We start from the raw sequence: 14,006 nt of genomic DNA, 5'->3' as shown, positions 1-14,006 counted from the left end.
ACTCATTGGGGCTTAAACTGAAGATCCTGGCTAAGTATAGCTACTGAAATTAGCCCCGTACCTACTAAGTACCTTACTAACCTAGGCTTATGAACCGCGGATTTAGTATCCGCGGTTCCTAAACATGAAGAACGAAATCTTGCTCCGGTTTCGGTTCATAAATCAAATTACGCTCAATTGAGTCATTCCCTCGTCAGCTGACTTTATCAGCTACGCATGAAAAATATTTCCGAAAATTAATCCCGTTGAAGTTAATAAAAGTTATCTGAAGTATCAAATGACAAGTACCTTGATTATACTTTCGCTATTAATTAAACGATCAAGTACTTTAGTTCCTATAAAATGGGCTAGTATCAAAGGGGTAGTGTTATTGAAATTAATCGGTGGTAGAGTTCAGATCAAAATGAAAGCGTTTTTCGTGCTTTGCCTGGCTACCTTAGTCTACTCTAAAAGCTTCGTGGGTCGTCCGAAGACACAAAGTAAGTTGGTAATTCTAGGCATTTAAAACCGCTAATTGAGTGAATTTAAAAATATATAACACCACTTAAATGTGAAATATTCCAGATGTAAAAAGATGCGTCAATGTGTGGGATGAAGGTTGTATCAACGGCCAGTTAAATGGAGCTGGTAAGTCGATACATGTTTTCCTCACTATTGGTTGTGCTCTTTTTGGACTTATCACCCGATGCATTACTTTAGTACAACATAGTAGAGATGGGTAGTGGGTAAAAACCCATTTCACCCGATTGGGTTTAAACTGGGTGATTTGGGTAAAAACCCGGTTTTTACCCATTATCACCCATTCTGGTGGGTGAAAACAAAAATAGCGTTTTTTTAAAGTGAGAAGTGGTATTTGTTGCTAAGGGGGCGTTCTAGTGTTACGTAATGCAATCTGGGGGGAGAGGAGGTCTTGAAAAACGTTACAATTCGTTACAGTGGCGGAAGGGCGGTTCGATTTCAAGTTTTTAAGCAGAAGTACTTTGTAGTTGGTGTTGTTATTTGTAACTTTATACCGTAATGTCATCAAAGAGAGAGTTTGGCATCTTTGGCATCCCCTCCCTCCCCCCCTCCATGTCCTTGCCATGATCACAAATTATTGTGTTCCTACTAAATTTCTTCTAAATCGGTTCAACGATTCTTGAAATAACACCATTTTATAAAATAATTGGTCACATCATCATAACGTGATCAATTTTACGATTTGGCCACGATATAAATGCATATTAGTGTTAAATTTGATTTATTACTTATTAATCAATAAACTTAAATGAGAAAAATTCAATAAAAATAAAGAAAAGATACCAATTGAAATAATTATAAAATTATTTGTTTTCACCCGGTGTAAACACCCACGGGTGGAATGAAACGGGTTTTTATTGGGTTTTTACCCTCATGTGGGTTTTTACCCGGGTGGAAACCCATCTCTACAACATAGGTACTTGGCTCTCTTTCCTTAACTACCCACTAAAGCATTATACAGTTTAGACTGGATGTATCTACCCTGTGTCTCTACCGCTTGGTCTTATTAAAACCCAACCCAAGTAAAAAAGTAGGCTTACGCTCGTTTTCACCATCAATCCCTAATCTGACCCCTATGGAAACAAAATTCCTGTTTGTGTTACCATAGGGGTCACTTAAAAATTAGGGATTGATGGTGAAAACGGGCATTAGACCGTTTAGGATCCTCAGGGCAAGTAGGTTTCAACTTCATACGATTTGATTTCATTTTCATGGATAGTTTCGCGTAGTAGCAATGATTATAAACGTTCTTATATTGTTGCAGGTAGCGACGACAATTTCCTAAACGGAGGGTTCAACCCGGGCAAGCGATGCGTCAACATGTGGGACGAGGGTTGCATCAACGGACAACTTGGTGGAGCTGGTATAGTACACACTTTTTTGTGACTGGAAAGACTTTTATAATGTTCGATCGTCTGGTCTGGTAATATGAAGAAACTTCTAACGTGTCGCGCTTGTATACTAGATTCCTATAATGTACAAGTTATGTACCTACACTTATAGGCTTGTGTGACTATTATAGCTTGTATCTTTTCCATTAAAAAGGTGGTGATGACAATTTCTTGAATGGCGGCTTCAACCCGGGCAAGCGATGTGTCAACATGTGGGACGAGGGCTGCATCAACGGACAACTTGGTGGAGCTGGTATGGTACCAACTTTTTTGTGACTAGATAAAAGAATTAGCATAACGTTTACAGCTAGAAACCACATAGAAACGCCTGTCTGGTCTGCTGGGTGGTACGAATATTAACTCGTATGAAGGAACTCTAACGTGTCGCGCTTGTAGATTAGACTCCAATAATTTGTGTAGCTACTTACTCGTACTTATGTTATCTACACCCTCAGATCATAGATGGGAATGAAAGGGAATTTATTCCCTTCTATGATCTGAGTCTACACCCATGGGCTTGTATGACCATAGCTTGTCTCTTTTCCATTAAAAAGGTGGTGATGACAACTTCTTAAATGGAGGTTTCAACCCGGGCAAGCGATGCGTCAACATGTGGGACGAAGGTTGCATTAACGGACAACTTGGTGGAGCTGGTAAGGATTGTTCAATGTTACCGTTTAACATTTGTAAATGGAAAGGACGAAGTTAAATACCTACTTCATTCATTGTCATACACATTGCTACGTAAGGGGATCTTAATGCCATAAGGCACTTTTCTGCCAGTTAACCTTTTCGGGTTAAACAGAAAAATAAAATGTTTGGCGATGCTTTAAAAAGCAAAAGAAAATTAAGCTTAGTGCTCACGCTTCAGGTGGTGATGACAACTTTTTGAACGGCGGGTTCAACCCGGGCAAGCGATGCGTCAACATGTGGGACGAGGGTTGCATCAACGGACAACTTGGTGGAGCTGGTAAAATTTTTGCATTGACTTAGTTACATGTATTTCTTTGAAGTTAACGTTAATTTGAATGTAGAGTCAAAAAATGGGCTAAATAAAGCTTACAGTGTCCGAGCTTTGCTTGATAAAACTTGCACCTTCTCAATAAGACAGGTCCCATAGTAGTACGAGTCCATCTATCGACACAATGAAAACACTGTTCCAAACAAATGGTCCGATCAACTGGCTGGAGTCGTAATAAACCTATTTCGGTCGCATCAAGTGTCGCACTAGTTAACAGGTCAAGATTGGACCTTCAATCACAATTTAGTATCTTTTTTCCGTCTCTTCCGGGCACTCAGTAACATATGATGGGAATGATGACATTGATGCGTATTAGGAAAACGCCTGCTTTTCTTGCGATTGATACTGTTTTTGGGACAGCCTGTATATTCTGTATACATTTACTTATTGCGTCGCTCTAGCTAGACACAAAATAATGTCTAATTTTGCATTGTCCAATAGGTGGCGATGACAACTTCCTAAATGGCGGCTTTAACCCCGGCAAGAGATCTCTACAACTACACGACCTCCTCGTAAAGTTACAGAAGTTGCACAAGAAGAATTAAAACTGAATCAGCCTGCAAAGCTTTGGAAACTTTAAACTTCTTCTATTTAAGTTTATTTTTCAATGTTTTAAGTTTATCAATCTCTCGCCTCTTTTAAATTTAAGAGGAGGGAAGAGATAAATTTTTCAATTCAAAGTTTTGTAGGCAAACACCAAACGCAAACTATATTGTCTAGTCTCATCTTTGTAAACAAATAAACATTAAAATTTAAACATAACCGCTTTTTCTTCTTCTGTAAACATTATGGGAAATTCGTAAAGAAAACAAAGCATAAAATTAATAATACGTTTATTAGACGATGTAAACACTAGGTACCTTCCGCACCTTCACATAAAACAATATAATACAAAAATATTTCAAATTCTCTCTTTTGCAGCACGTTGCAATTTTATTGCTACATTTTCTACTAAATTCCAAATCTATCAACTAGGACAATAACACAAACTAATTCTAAGGTTATTTCATTAAAAAATGGCTGAAATGGACGATATAAGGCAATCGTTAATGAGGTTTGATGCTTGGCAAGTATTATACAAGTCTTTTAGTAAACTCTTTTACCACTTATAGCTTTAAGAAAGACATAAAAGTTAGTTACAAAGACACCAGAAGTCTTGGTCAATGTCATTTAAGCCACTAGCACACTGGTGACGTAGAGGTTCGACGTAATTAAAACAAAGATAAAAGATATTGCCCAACTATATCGATAGTTTGACTATCAATGGAAAATATTGAAACTCCATTACAAAATCGATAGTCCTTTGGACGAAACTATCTATCGCTTACTAGCTATATTCACATAGCGCTCGTCGCTCACGTCGCGTAACCATCACGCCAGTAATGTGCCAGGCTTAAACAACATAAATCACAACGGCAATATTTAAATCACAAGTTATACATATAAAAGCTGCAATACATATTATATTGGGACAAACAAATACTAAGTATAATAATTATCACAACAAAACCAGCGGTGGGCGAAGCATTGTACTTAATTAGGCAAACATTGATTGTATTAAAAATAATAAATGGCTGGTTCATATTTTACTACACTATAATTCAATTTATTGTCATTATAATTACATAATGTATATTTATTTTATCAACAATCATTTTACTTATTGCTATCACAGTTGTAACTATGTAAATAGAGCCAGGTTTACAGTAACTTTTAAGTTACATAATTTAAAATTTTAAAACATTACATTTAAAGACAATGATAAAAGGAATTCAATTGAATACATGATAAGTTTTTTAGATTTCTCTATGAGTCACATTAAAATTTATTGAATATTTATTCAATTGACATAGTTATATACAAAGTTTATTTTCAAACATTAAAAAGAAATAATCATTTCCTTGAAGTTATTGGGGTAGGTTTAATGAAAAATTATTTACTTAAGGAGAGATCATTCTCAATTTTCATATACCTACTGAAGCATAATATCTTTCTGTTTGCAAGAAGGCTGATATTGTTTTTGTTCAACATAAGGATTTATTCACAAATTATTCTAATTGGCTGTAATAAATAGCAGCCTACCATAAGTACCATTGCTAACTAAGAGATTAAATAATATAATAAAAGTTGCCTTAAAATAAAGTTAGTAAAACAAAGATTCAAGAATCCTTTGAATTCTAGGAATTCAGAACACATTATAAACTGGTAGAATAAAAACTTAAACTAGTTATTTTGTCCGTGCCAATGGTCCTGGGAGTATGGGGGCAATTCCATAGGCATTTTGTTGTACACATTATTTACACTTGGCACTGGATTGGCAGGTGGAGGCTTCTGAGCATTCGCTTGTCTAAACTTTGTTGAGTATTTGTAAAAATCTGACATTTCAAACGGTTTTGTCTCCTCTCTATACGGTATACATTTGCCCTGCTCTATAACTGTCAAATTTTTCGGAGAATCAAGTGATACAGCACTCGGAGACAAAACAGGCGGACTATGAGGCACTTGGTTAGGACTCTGCATCGCAGAATGTCTACCCGATGAGATCATTATCTCGTAAGCTTGAGAGTTCCCTATACTAGAAGTCCTTTTTAAGCTCGATGACTTTTTCAAGAGAGGAGCTTCTGATTTCGTTGGCGAATCTAAAGATGTTTCGTACCATTGTTTTTCCTTCACTTTCAGGTCATTTTGAGAGAGTGGTGAAAACTTGTTCATACTCACAGTATCGAAGTTTGATTGGGAGTACCCTGAGAGCTGGCTCACTGGGCTCATGGCATCAGGGTACGCACGCCTATCGTCTCGAGTGTAGTCATCAGTTGAAACTTGCAGTTGCTGCATATGCACCGGGTTTCTAATAACATTACGTTCCCGCAATGGCAGTGTGTTGGGCACGGTTGCAACTCTCTCTATAGGTAAATGCAATCTATCAGATTGTTCCTGGATATCCGGTTGAGATCTGTGTTGGTACGCTGACATTGGAGGCCGGTAATTGTCAGTTATATTTTCTAGATGGTGATTATAGTCGCTGTGGGAGGTGAGATGATAAGTTTGGGTTCTCTGTAAAGTATTTCTGCGGACGGCTTCTGGTCTCCGTTTGGTCTGTCCCTGCATTTGATGATGGTGCAGAGCGCTCAGGTGTTGATTCTGACCTTTTAAGTGGGATGCATATTGATACAGCAACGGTATATTACGCATGCCATTCGGAACTGGGTGAGGAGCAACACTGCCATGAGTGTGATGGGTGGTAATGTCAGGATGGCTAGAACTAAAGTGGGTTTCTCTTAATCGGGAAACATTATGAGCATCTGGAGCACCATTGTAGTATATCTTATTCATATATTCAGTCGTCATTGTATGGTGTCTATGCATGGGCCCTTGCAGATCATTGTGCATATTTTCTGGTGTAGGCTCATGACGACCTGCTAAAGCAGGATATGTGTGCGACGTGTGAATAGAAAACGTATCTGCGTTTCGATCCTGAGGCGGCGAAGGGAAGAAATTGGAACAGCTCGTTTCTGGACGCCTCATGTGTCGTGAGTGAGAACTTTTAGTCGAAATACCCGATATGGAGGGAGTGGATAGTCTGTGTGTAAGGTTTTTGCGTGCATTCTGATCGCTATCGAGCATGCGGTCCCCAGTACCGGCTCGCAGGCGACGAGACGATGTGTCGGAGCCGTCGTGGACATCGTTCCCATCTGTAGATCTATCGATACTTTTCACACTCCCGAGTCTTTCACGCTGCGGTACTTCTGGGCTCAAAGGCGCCTCAGGGGGCATAATACCCGTCAGCTGAACTTCTTGGACGCACAACTTGTATAGCTCCTCATTTTTGGCTGCGAGCATTTGCTCCAATTCCTTCTTACGAGCTTGAAGCTTCAGAAGCTTATCCTGCTTATCTGAGTGCAAATCGCTACCCATTGTGCTTGTACCCATATTCAAAACGTAGTCCAAAACAAATAAACCATGAGTTTGAAGAATAGTTACGAAAATAAATAAGAAAAGTCAATAAAAGTAAAATAAACAAAGAAAATTAAATTCTTCGACACTGACACATACACGACATCCGCGCCCATGTTTAAAAAAAAAGAAATAGTGATGCTACCATTTATTTACAGTCGAATATCGGTCCACCAAAGGTTTTAAACGCAAATCAGATAGGATCGATATATAAATCGAACCAAAAAAACAAAATTCAGCTAACAATGGTGTTTTGTCTTACACAATCAACATAACATTTGACGCTATCGGGTAAACATCTCAACAATCAATAAAATTGCCTACAAAAATGTTTGAATGTTTTTGCTGATTTTGTAGGGCAAAACACGTGCTGCATATGCTGCTAAAGATGAGTAAAAAGTATGTTTTTCTTTCTAGTTTTTGTTTGTTGATTTTTTTAACAAATAAATAATTGCAAATTTTGTCGTATGTATAAATACCGTTATCGTTATAAGATGTGTGGGCAGAATAGACCCCCGTCCCATACTTGTCAATGTCAGCCGTCAAGTTCACACGTCATTTTCCTTATCAATCGCTTATCAAATCAACCAGTCTCGTCACGGCCGATTCGAGTGGAGATGTAAATTCTTATTATTTGAAGAACCTAAATTAGTAGTTCCACTCTTACATAACCCTCCAGTGTCCAGTTCCACAAGCTTTCATCCAGCAAAATGTCGAAAGTGTACAAATTAGCCGTCACAGCTGCCGACAGATTCGTCCCCTCCAAACTACGTCCGCTATGGGAGCATGAAGCTGGTAAATTTAAGACGCAATTACTTTAACTTAATGTCCATAAATAGATCATACTACCTTAAACTACCTATTCACTATGTATTCCAGGTCCGAAAACCATATTCTTCTGGGCCCCTGCCTTCAAATGGGTAAGTAACATTTGCAATGCGGATATCTTCAAGGTCAGGCTATTATTACCCCGGGACCTTGCTAAGGGCAACAAACAGTAACGGCTGCTGCCACAATTAATTCTTATTTAAATACATCATAATATAGAACACGTTTTGTCGTGACCAAGAATATAAATTAATTATGCATGTGCATCTGAAATTAAATGCATCAAAATTTTGTATGGGCTTAGTTTCCAATATAAATAATTTGAACGAGCATGTTTGGATTTTCTGATGCTCTGAAAAAAGAAGATAAAAAAATTTCAAACATTCAAAAACTTAACTGATACTGATCATGCATAACATTATTTGGTTGTATGGATATCATTGATTGTGAATGTTTTTAATCATCATCATAATATCATATCAAACTAGGGAAAATATTTAATTTAAAACCTCTTTATGTTATGCATCAATTATAAAACAATTTTTATTGTATCCAGATATTTTACTTGACACAAACTAAATAGATAACTAAAATTAATTTTGTGTTACATTCTCCCTTCATAAAAAAAAACAATCCTATAACATCATTTGTTATTGTTACATTTTCCCTCCTTTGATGTACTCTAATACCCCTTATTCATAAAAACACACCACTAGCTTCTATTTTATCCAGTGGCGTAGCTTGGGGGGGGCAGGGGGGGCCATGGCCCCGGGCGGCATATGAAAGGGGGCGGCGGATAAGAAAAAAAACATTGCATGAACAAGAAAAAAAAGGTCGACTATGTCTACGTTGAGACTAACAAATCTAGCTATACTGGCAATTGAAAATAAGATACAATTTGATATCGACGATTGTGTAAAAGATTTTGCTTTGAAAAAAGCACGAAGAGTACATTTTTAATCTACTTTTTTAAGTAATAGTAACAAAAATATTTAAGGAGCTTACTTACCCCTCTAAAACTTGCGCCACAGATAATCTTTCGTGATTTCTCTTGTAACCGAAATAAAAAAGTGGTTTGTAAATAGTTAAAGCCATATCTAAGCTACTTTTAAAACCGTGTATTTATTATATTCTGCAAGTTCGAAATTCAAAATTAGCTAAAATGGTAACTTTTAGCAGTAATTAAATATGTAACTTGCTGCAAATATCTAATGAATTCAAACAAATTATTTTAAAAAATAGCTTCGATACATATTATACATTTTTCAAACCACTTTTTTAATTTCGGTCTATAACAAAAGTAATCAAGAAAAAATATGGTGGCGCTGGTTAGCTAGGGTACAACCCTTAATAATATTAAGCACAGTCATATGTTATTCGTTCTAAGTTCAATGAGCACTATACATATATAATTTAAGATAATATTTACTCTCAATTGACAAATAAATACTTTAATACTTGATATTATTGTTTATTGTTATACACCTAGTGTTACATAATAAAGCTGAGCTATTTAAGAAAATCAAACTTCCTGTGGGTTTCCAGCAATTGCTTCTCTTTAATGTATTTTCCTTCTGAAGCAGTGCGTGGTAGTTTATTTTGACTTTCAACAAATAAGGTGAATAGTGTACCTGAAGTCCATTCAATAATATTTAAACTTTAAAATATTTATAATTAAAATAAAGGGCGGCGGATTTCCGGACGGCCCCGGGCGGCGAAAAGCCACGCTACGCCACTGATTTTATCCCCATTCATCTCTAGCAGTGATTAGATGCCCATGAGATGTTAAAAGTATAAATGTGAGCCAAAGTGGTTTCATATGTTTTTATTAATAAGGGGCTGGTCACCAGGTGTGTTTCTCATTCATCATCTTAACACTTTCAGGGTTTGGTGATAGCTGGGTTGGGTGACTTGAATCGGCCTGTCGAGACTTTGTCCATACCCCAGTCCGCGTCCCTAGCAGCCACCGGACTCGTCTGGTCCCGGTACTCCCTTGTAATCATCCCAAAGAACTACAGTTTGTTTGCGGTCAATGTGTTCGTAGCTATAACCAATTTATACCAGATAGGTAGGGCATTCAAACACCAGCAGTCTCTGAAAAATAAACAAGCCTAAAGCTATCATACGATTTTGGTTGCTGTTCGCTTATTATCTGTTGATTGTTAAGAATTTAGCGCAAAATGGTTAGGTATAGTGCCAAAATTTGTTATAAGGCATTGAAATATATTTATAATAGCACCAAAATCGTATGTAGCCAGCACTACACTTAGATTATAAAGGGGATAGACAATTTTGTTAAATATTGTGTAGGCTAGAAAATCAATCTCAATGGGTATTTAAAGTAAGTGTCTTATTTATTTTTAGAATACAAACCACTTATACACGCGCTCAAGTAGCACACTTTTATAAAAATGTGGTTTTAGCGTAATACCAACTTGTACTGTTTTTCGATAGGAGATTTCTTTGGGCACAATTTTTTCGGAAACCTTGAATTTAACAATTTGTGAACTATATTTCGTTAGTATATTAACGAAAACTAAGAAAAATTGTTTAGATAGAGTTAATGATTATAGCGTCATTCGTCCAATATTGCGCGAATTATATCGCGCAGGCCCATTATTGATTAATGCTAATCTATCGAAACATATTTCGGACTAAATTACGTAGTATTAAATTTGAGACTCAAATTGTTAACGTTTTTGCTAAAAGTAACGTGATAAATAGATAGGTATTCGCTCTACTTATATTGTATTACACTAAAAGGGGGAATTATAAAACAGTAACATTTAGTTATCTTGTTTTAAAAACAAATACCCCGTCTCTTCAATCAGCCTCATCAACCTGGGTTTAATATAGTAAAAGTAGGTAGAGCTAATTTATAAAATCGTATTTATCACGGCTTTTCTAAATTCTAAGAAGTTATTTAATTTATTCGGTGCTCTAAATTAAGGTGTAAGTGGTTGTTCCATGCTATTGTGATATGATACGTAAGGACATCAAGTTTATGATGATAGTTTGTGCCCGATGCAAGAAAAGAATTCTATTAAGAGATTTTTCTAAGGGTTGGAAACTTTATTTGGTCTAAAAACTAAAGACCTAGAAAAAAAGTTATTTTAAATTGAGGCCTAATTTTATACATTGCCGGAAAGAAAAACATGAATGTATCAATGTAATGTTAAATCTTAATTACACAGGCCGAGTTTTAATAAGTATAGGTACTTAACTGTTTAAAATTGGCCCTGAATTCAGCCTTCTGTCTATATTCTCATATTTTTTCTTTTCTTGCATCGTATATAAATATAAAAACAGTGTAGGTAATTCTAGTAACATGTAGAGATGGGTTTCCACCCGGGTAAAAACCCTCATGAGGGTAAAAACCCAATAAAAACCCGTTTCATTCCACCCGTGGGTGTTTACACCGGGTGAAAACAAATAATTTTATAATTATTTCAATTAGTATCTTTTCTTTATTTTTATTGAATTTTTCTCATTTAAGTTTATTGATTAATAAGTAATAAGTCAAATTTAACACCAATATGCATTTATATCGTGGCAAAATCGTAAAATTGATCACGTTATGATGATGTGACCAATTATTTTATAAAATGGTGTTATTTCAAGAATCGTTGAACCAATTTAGAAGAAATTTAGTAGGAACACAATAATTTGTGATCATGGCAAGGACATGGAGGGGGGGGGGCTCTCTTTGATGACATTACGGTATAAAGTTACAAATAACAACACCAACTACAAAGTACTTCTACTTAAAAACTTGAAATCGAACCGCCCTTCCGCCACTGTAACGCATTGTAACGTTTTTCAAGACCTCCTCTCCCCCCAGATTGCATTACGTAACACTAGAACGCCCCCTTAGCAACAAATTCCACTTCTCACTTAAAAAAAACGCTATTTTTGTTTTCACCCACCAGAATGGGTGATAATGGGTAAAAACCGGGTTTTTACCCAAATCACCCAGTTTTAACCCAATCGGGTGAAATGGGTTTTTACCCACTACCCATCTCTAGTAACATGCGGGTATACAAAACATACCTTTGTAAATCAAATGACACATTAAAATATATATTTTGTAAAAATATTGTTTATTTTTGTAATACCTTTTACAAGTGCAAAATATATTTATTATTTAATGACATTATTCTCTTATTTCTTCCTCGTTTCTTCTAAGACTTCCTTGTTCATTGCTTTTTTTAACTAAATCATTTTGGGTTTCTACTAATTAGTGACGTTTTTCTAACTCGGTTTTAATGTGAATCTGTTAATCTTTTCACTTCTGTCATAAATCGTTTTAATTCCTATCAAAATACCAATAGGAATCTTGTTTTTCATTCATTAAATATTCTACAAATAAATTAAATTATTTAATATTAAAATTAGATTATTACTCTTAAGTAAGTGCCTACAGTAAGCAAAGTAAAGAATAGCCTAATACTTATTTCAAAATTCCTATTGAATTCTTAACTCATACCATTCAACTAACTATAATTTTACTAAACCAAACATGGATTGGGTGTATTGGATGGCAAGCAGGTAGGTATGCAAAATTTGACTTTATTCATAAAGGAATTAGTTTTTACGAAAAAATATAAATGTCATTAACACTTTTTTTTTAAAACGATATTAAATATTGTTTATTAAACAATTCTCTCGTCTCTTTCACTAATTGTTCTTGTCTCCGTGATTTCGCATAGGGTTAAGACACTGCTCCAACGTTTTGGGTTCGATTCCTAGGACGTAAAAAGCTAAGCAACATTGTAGGTAATAGGTTCCTTTTAAGAGTTTTTGTTAACAACTAGCACAATATGTAAATATGAGAGTAGAATCTGACAAACTTATCTGTTTTTTTTTCAATCATCGCCTCCAAGTCCTCCACCATTTTGATTTTCCAGGCCCTAGTCTTGACGTCCATAGACGACTTCCGTCGGCCATTAGATAAGGTGTCGACGTCTCAGTCCGCGACCCTCGCAGCCACAGGCCTGATTTGGACCCGCTACTGCCTCGTCATCAGGCCCATCAACTATTCGCTCTCACTCTGCAACTTCTCGCTAGGTGTTGCTAACGCTATCCAGTGCATGAGGGCGTATCGGTTCCAGCATGGTCTTAAGACTTTTTAAATTGAAACCTCGTCTTAGTCAATTTATAAGATATTTCAGCTTGAGACAGATTTAGCGCAAGCCAAAGATCTTTAAACAAAGTCTGAAGAAAACTCAGCTCACTTTACAACTTGATAAGATAATAATTCGCTTACGCTATCTCCTCGTTCAAGGTGATTTATTTGTATTTACCTACTTGAGCACTAAGAATACGGGGTTTAGAAAAACGAGGTTTGTTTGAGGAAAAATGGAATCTTCGAATTAGAATGTTTTAGTTGCCAAGATTATCTTGAACCTAATATTAAATAGAGATACAAAAAAAAATATTTCAGGTAGGTTCATTTGTACAGATAAGTTTACCTAGTTACCACTTTATGCATCGTAGGTATGCCCGGATTATTTCAACCTGAAGGAATGTAAGTAAATTAATTCCAATTCCAACCTAGTAAATAACATGTAGCTTAAACCTATAGTGGGATGGAAAGATTGTAGTATATGCACCTATTGTATGAACCTACCTACTCCACATTCAAAAGCATGGTATTCATTGATCTGTACTTATAAATAATAAATACACGCCGAAGACTTGAGCGTGCAATACTAATTAACCCTTAATTTGGCAGACTCATTATTTATCAAAAAATAAAAATACATCGTCGGATTTATGTTCTTAGGGTTATTTATAGGTCAGAAAAAAATATATAAAAAATCGGAACTTCACCAAATAGAAAAAAAACAATGTTCATCCCGATGAACACTGCCAAATATATGGAGAATTTTAACTGTTCATTGGGGTGAACATTGCCAATTTAGGGTAGCGGCATTAAATTAAAACAATTATTCATATAAGAAGTAAAATTTATATTATTAAACCCTTTTTGGTGCACAAAATAGTAAGAAAGTAACTATTACCATACAATTTTGTGTGATCGTTGAGGTAAAACAATGTTTAATGTTTTTAAAGAAAAAAATCATAATTTTTTGTTCATGTAACTTAAAAGTGGACAAGTCGCACTAAATAATAAAAAACAGCTCCCACATTTATAAAATATATTCTTCAGGGTTTAAATAAAAAAGTAAAAATTATTTTAATCAAAAATATTCCTTGGAACTACAAACTTTGAATCTACAAACAACCGCTAAATTAAAATATGTAATTTTTTGCATGAAAATTTAGAAAAC

General features: G+C 35.6%; 3 protein-coding genes across 7 annotated transcripts; 2 read left to right on the top strand and 1 right to left on the bottom strand.

Annotated features, from left to right (window-relative positions):
* Window positions 1-48: 48 nt before the first annotated feature.
* LOC114357050 (uncharacterized) lies at window positions 49-3,693 on the top strand. 4 transcript variants are annotated; one of them, XM_028310486.1, is made up of 7 exons: window positions 49-479; window positions 565-627; window positions 1,784-1,882; window positions 2,065-2,163; window positions 2,465-2,563; window positions 2,782-2,880; window positions 3,373-3,693. In XM_028310486.1, the coding sequence occupies exons 1-7, from the start codon at window positions 278-280 to the stop codon at window positions 3,474-3,476; spliced, it is 765 nt and encodes a 254-aa protein (XP_028166287.1). In that variant the 5' UTR covers window positions 49-277; the 3' UTR covers window positions 3,477-3,693. The 4 variants fall into 4 exon arrangements, with proteins under 4 accessions (XP_028166287.1, XP_028166290.1, XP_028166289.1 ...); XM_028310489.1 differs by lacking the exon at window positions 2,065-2,163; XM_028310488.1 differs by lacking the exon at window positions 2,465-2,563.
* A 1,122-nt stretch (window positions 3,694-4,815) lies between these two features.
* On the bottom strand, window positions 4,816-7,007 carry sstn (stepping stone). The gene has a single exon (XM_028310485.1). The coding sequence runs from the start codon at window positions 6,859-6,861 to the stop codon at window positions 5,155-5,157; it is 1,707 nt and encodes a 568-aa protein (XP_028166286.1). The 5' UTR covers window positions 6,862-7,007; the 3' UTR covers window positions 4,816-5,154.
* Window positions 7,008-7,260: 253 nt separating this feature from the next.
* On the top strand, window positions 7,261-13,137 carry LOC114357043 (mitochondrial pyruvate carrier 2). Of its 2 annotated transcripts, XM_028310470.1 has the most exons (4): window positions 7,261-7,680; window positions 7,765-7,805; window positions 9,598-11,041; window positions 11,743-11,809. In XM_028310470.1, exons 1-3 carry the CDS (start codon window positions 7,596-7,598, stop codon window positions 9,826-9,828), a joined length of 357 nt encoding a protein of 118 aa, XP_028166271.1. In that variant the 5' UTR covers window positions 7,261-7,595; the 3' UTR covers window positions 9,829-11,041; window positions 11,743-11,809. The 2 variants fall into 2 exon arrangements, with proteins under 2 accessions (XP_028166271.1, XP_028166272.1); XM_028310471.1 differs by lacking the exons at window positions 9,598-11,041; window positions 11,743-11,809 and adding an exon at window positions 12,621-13,137 and having other exon boundaries at window positions 7,417-7,680.
* Window positions 13,138-14,006: the final 869 nt, after the last annotated feature.

Source organism: Ostrinia furnacalis, unplaced genomic scaffold (genome assembly GCF_004193835.3).
Source record: "Ostrinia furnacalis isolate ACB-3 unplaced genomic scaffold, ASM419383v2 OfSCF3022, whole genome shotgun sequence".
Taxonomy (NCBI): Eukaryota; Metazoa; Arthropoda; class Insecta; order Lepidoptera; family Crambidae; genus Ostrinia; species Ostrinia furnacalis.
Note: the sequence above shows the minus strand (reverse complement) of the source record. Positions and strands in the feature narration are given on the sequence as shown.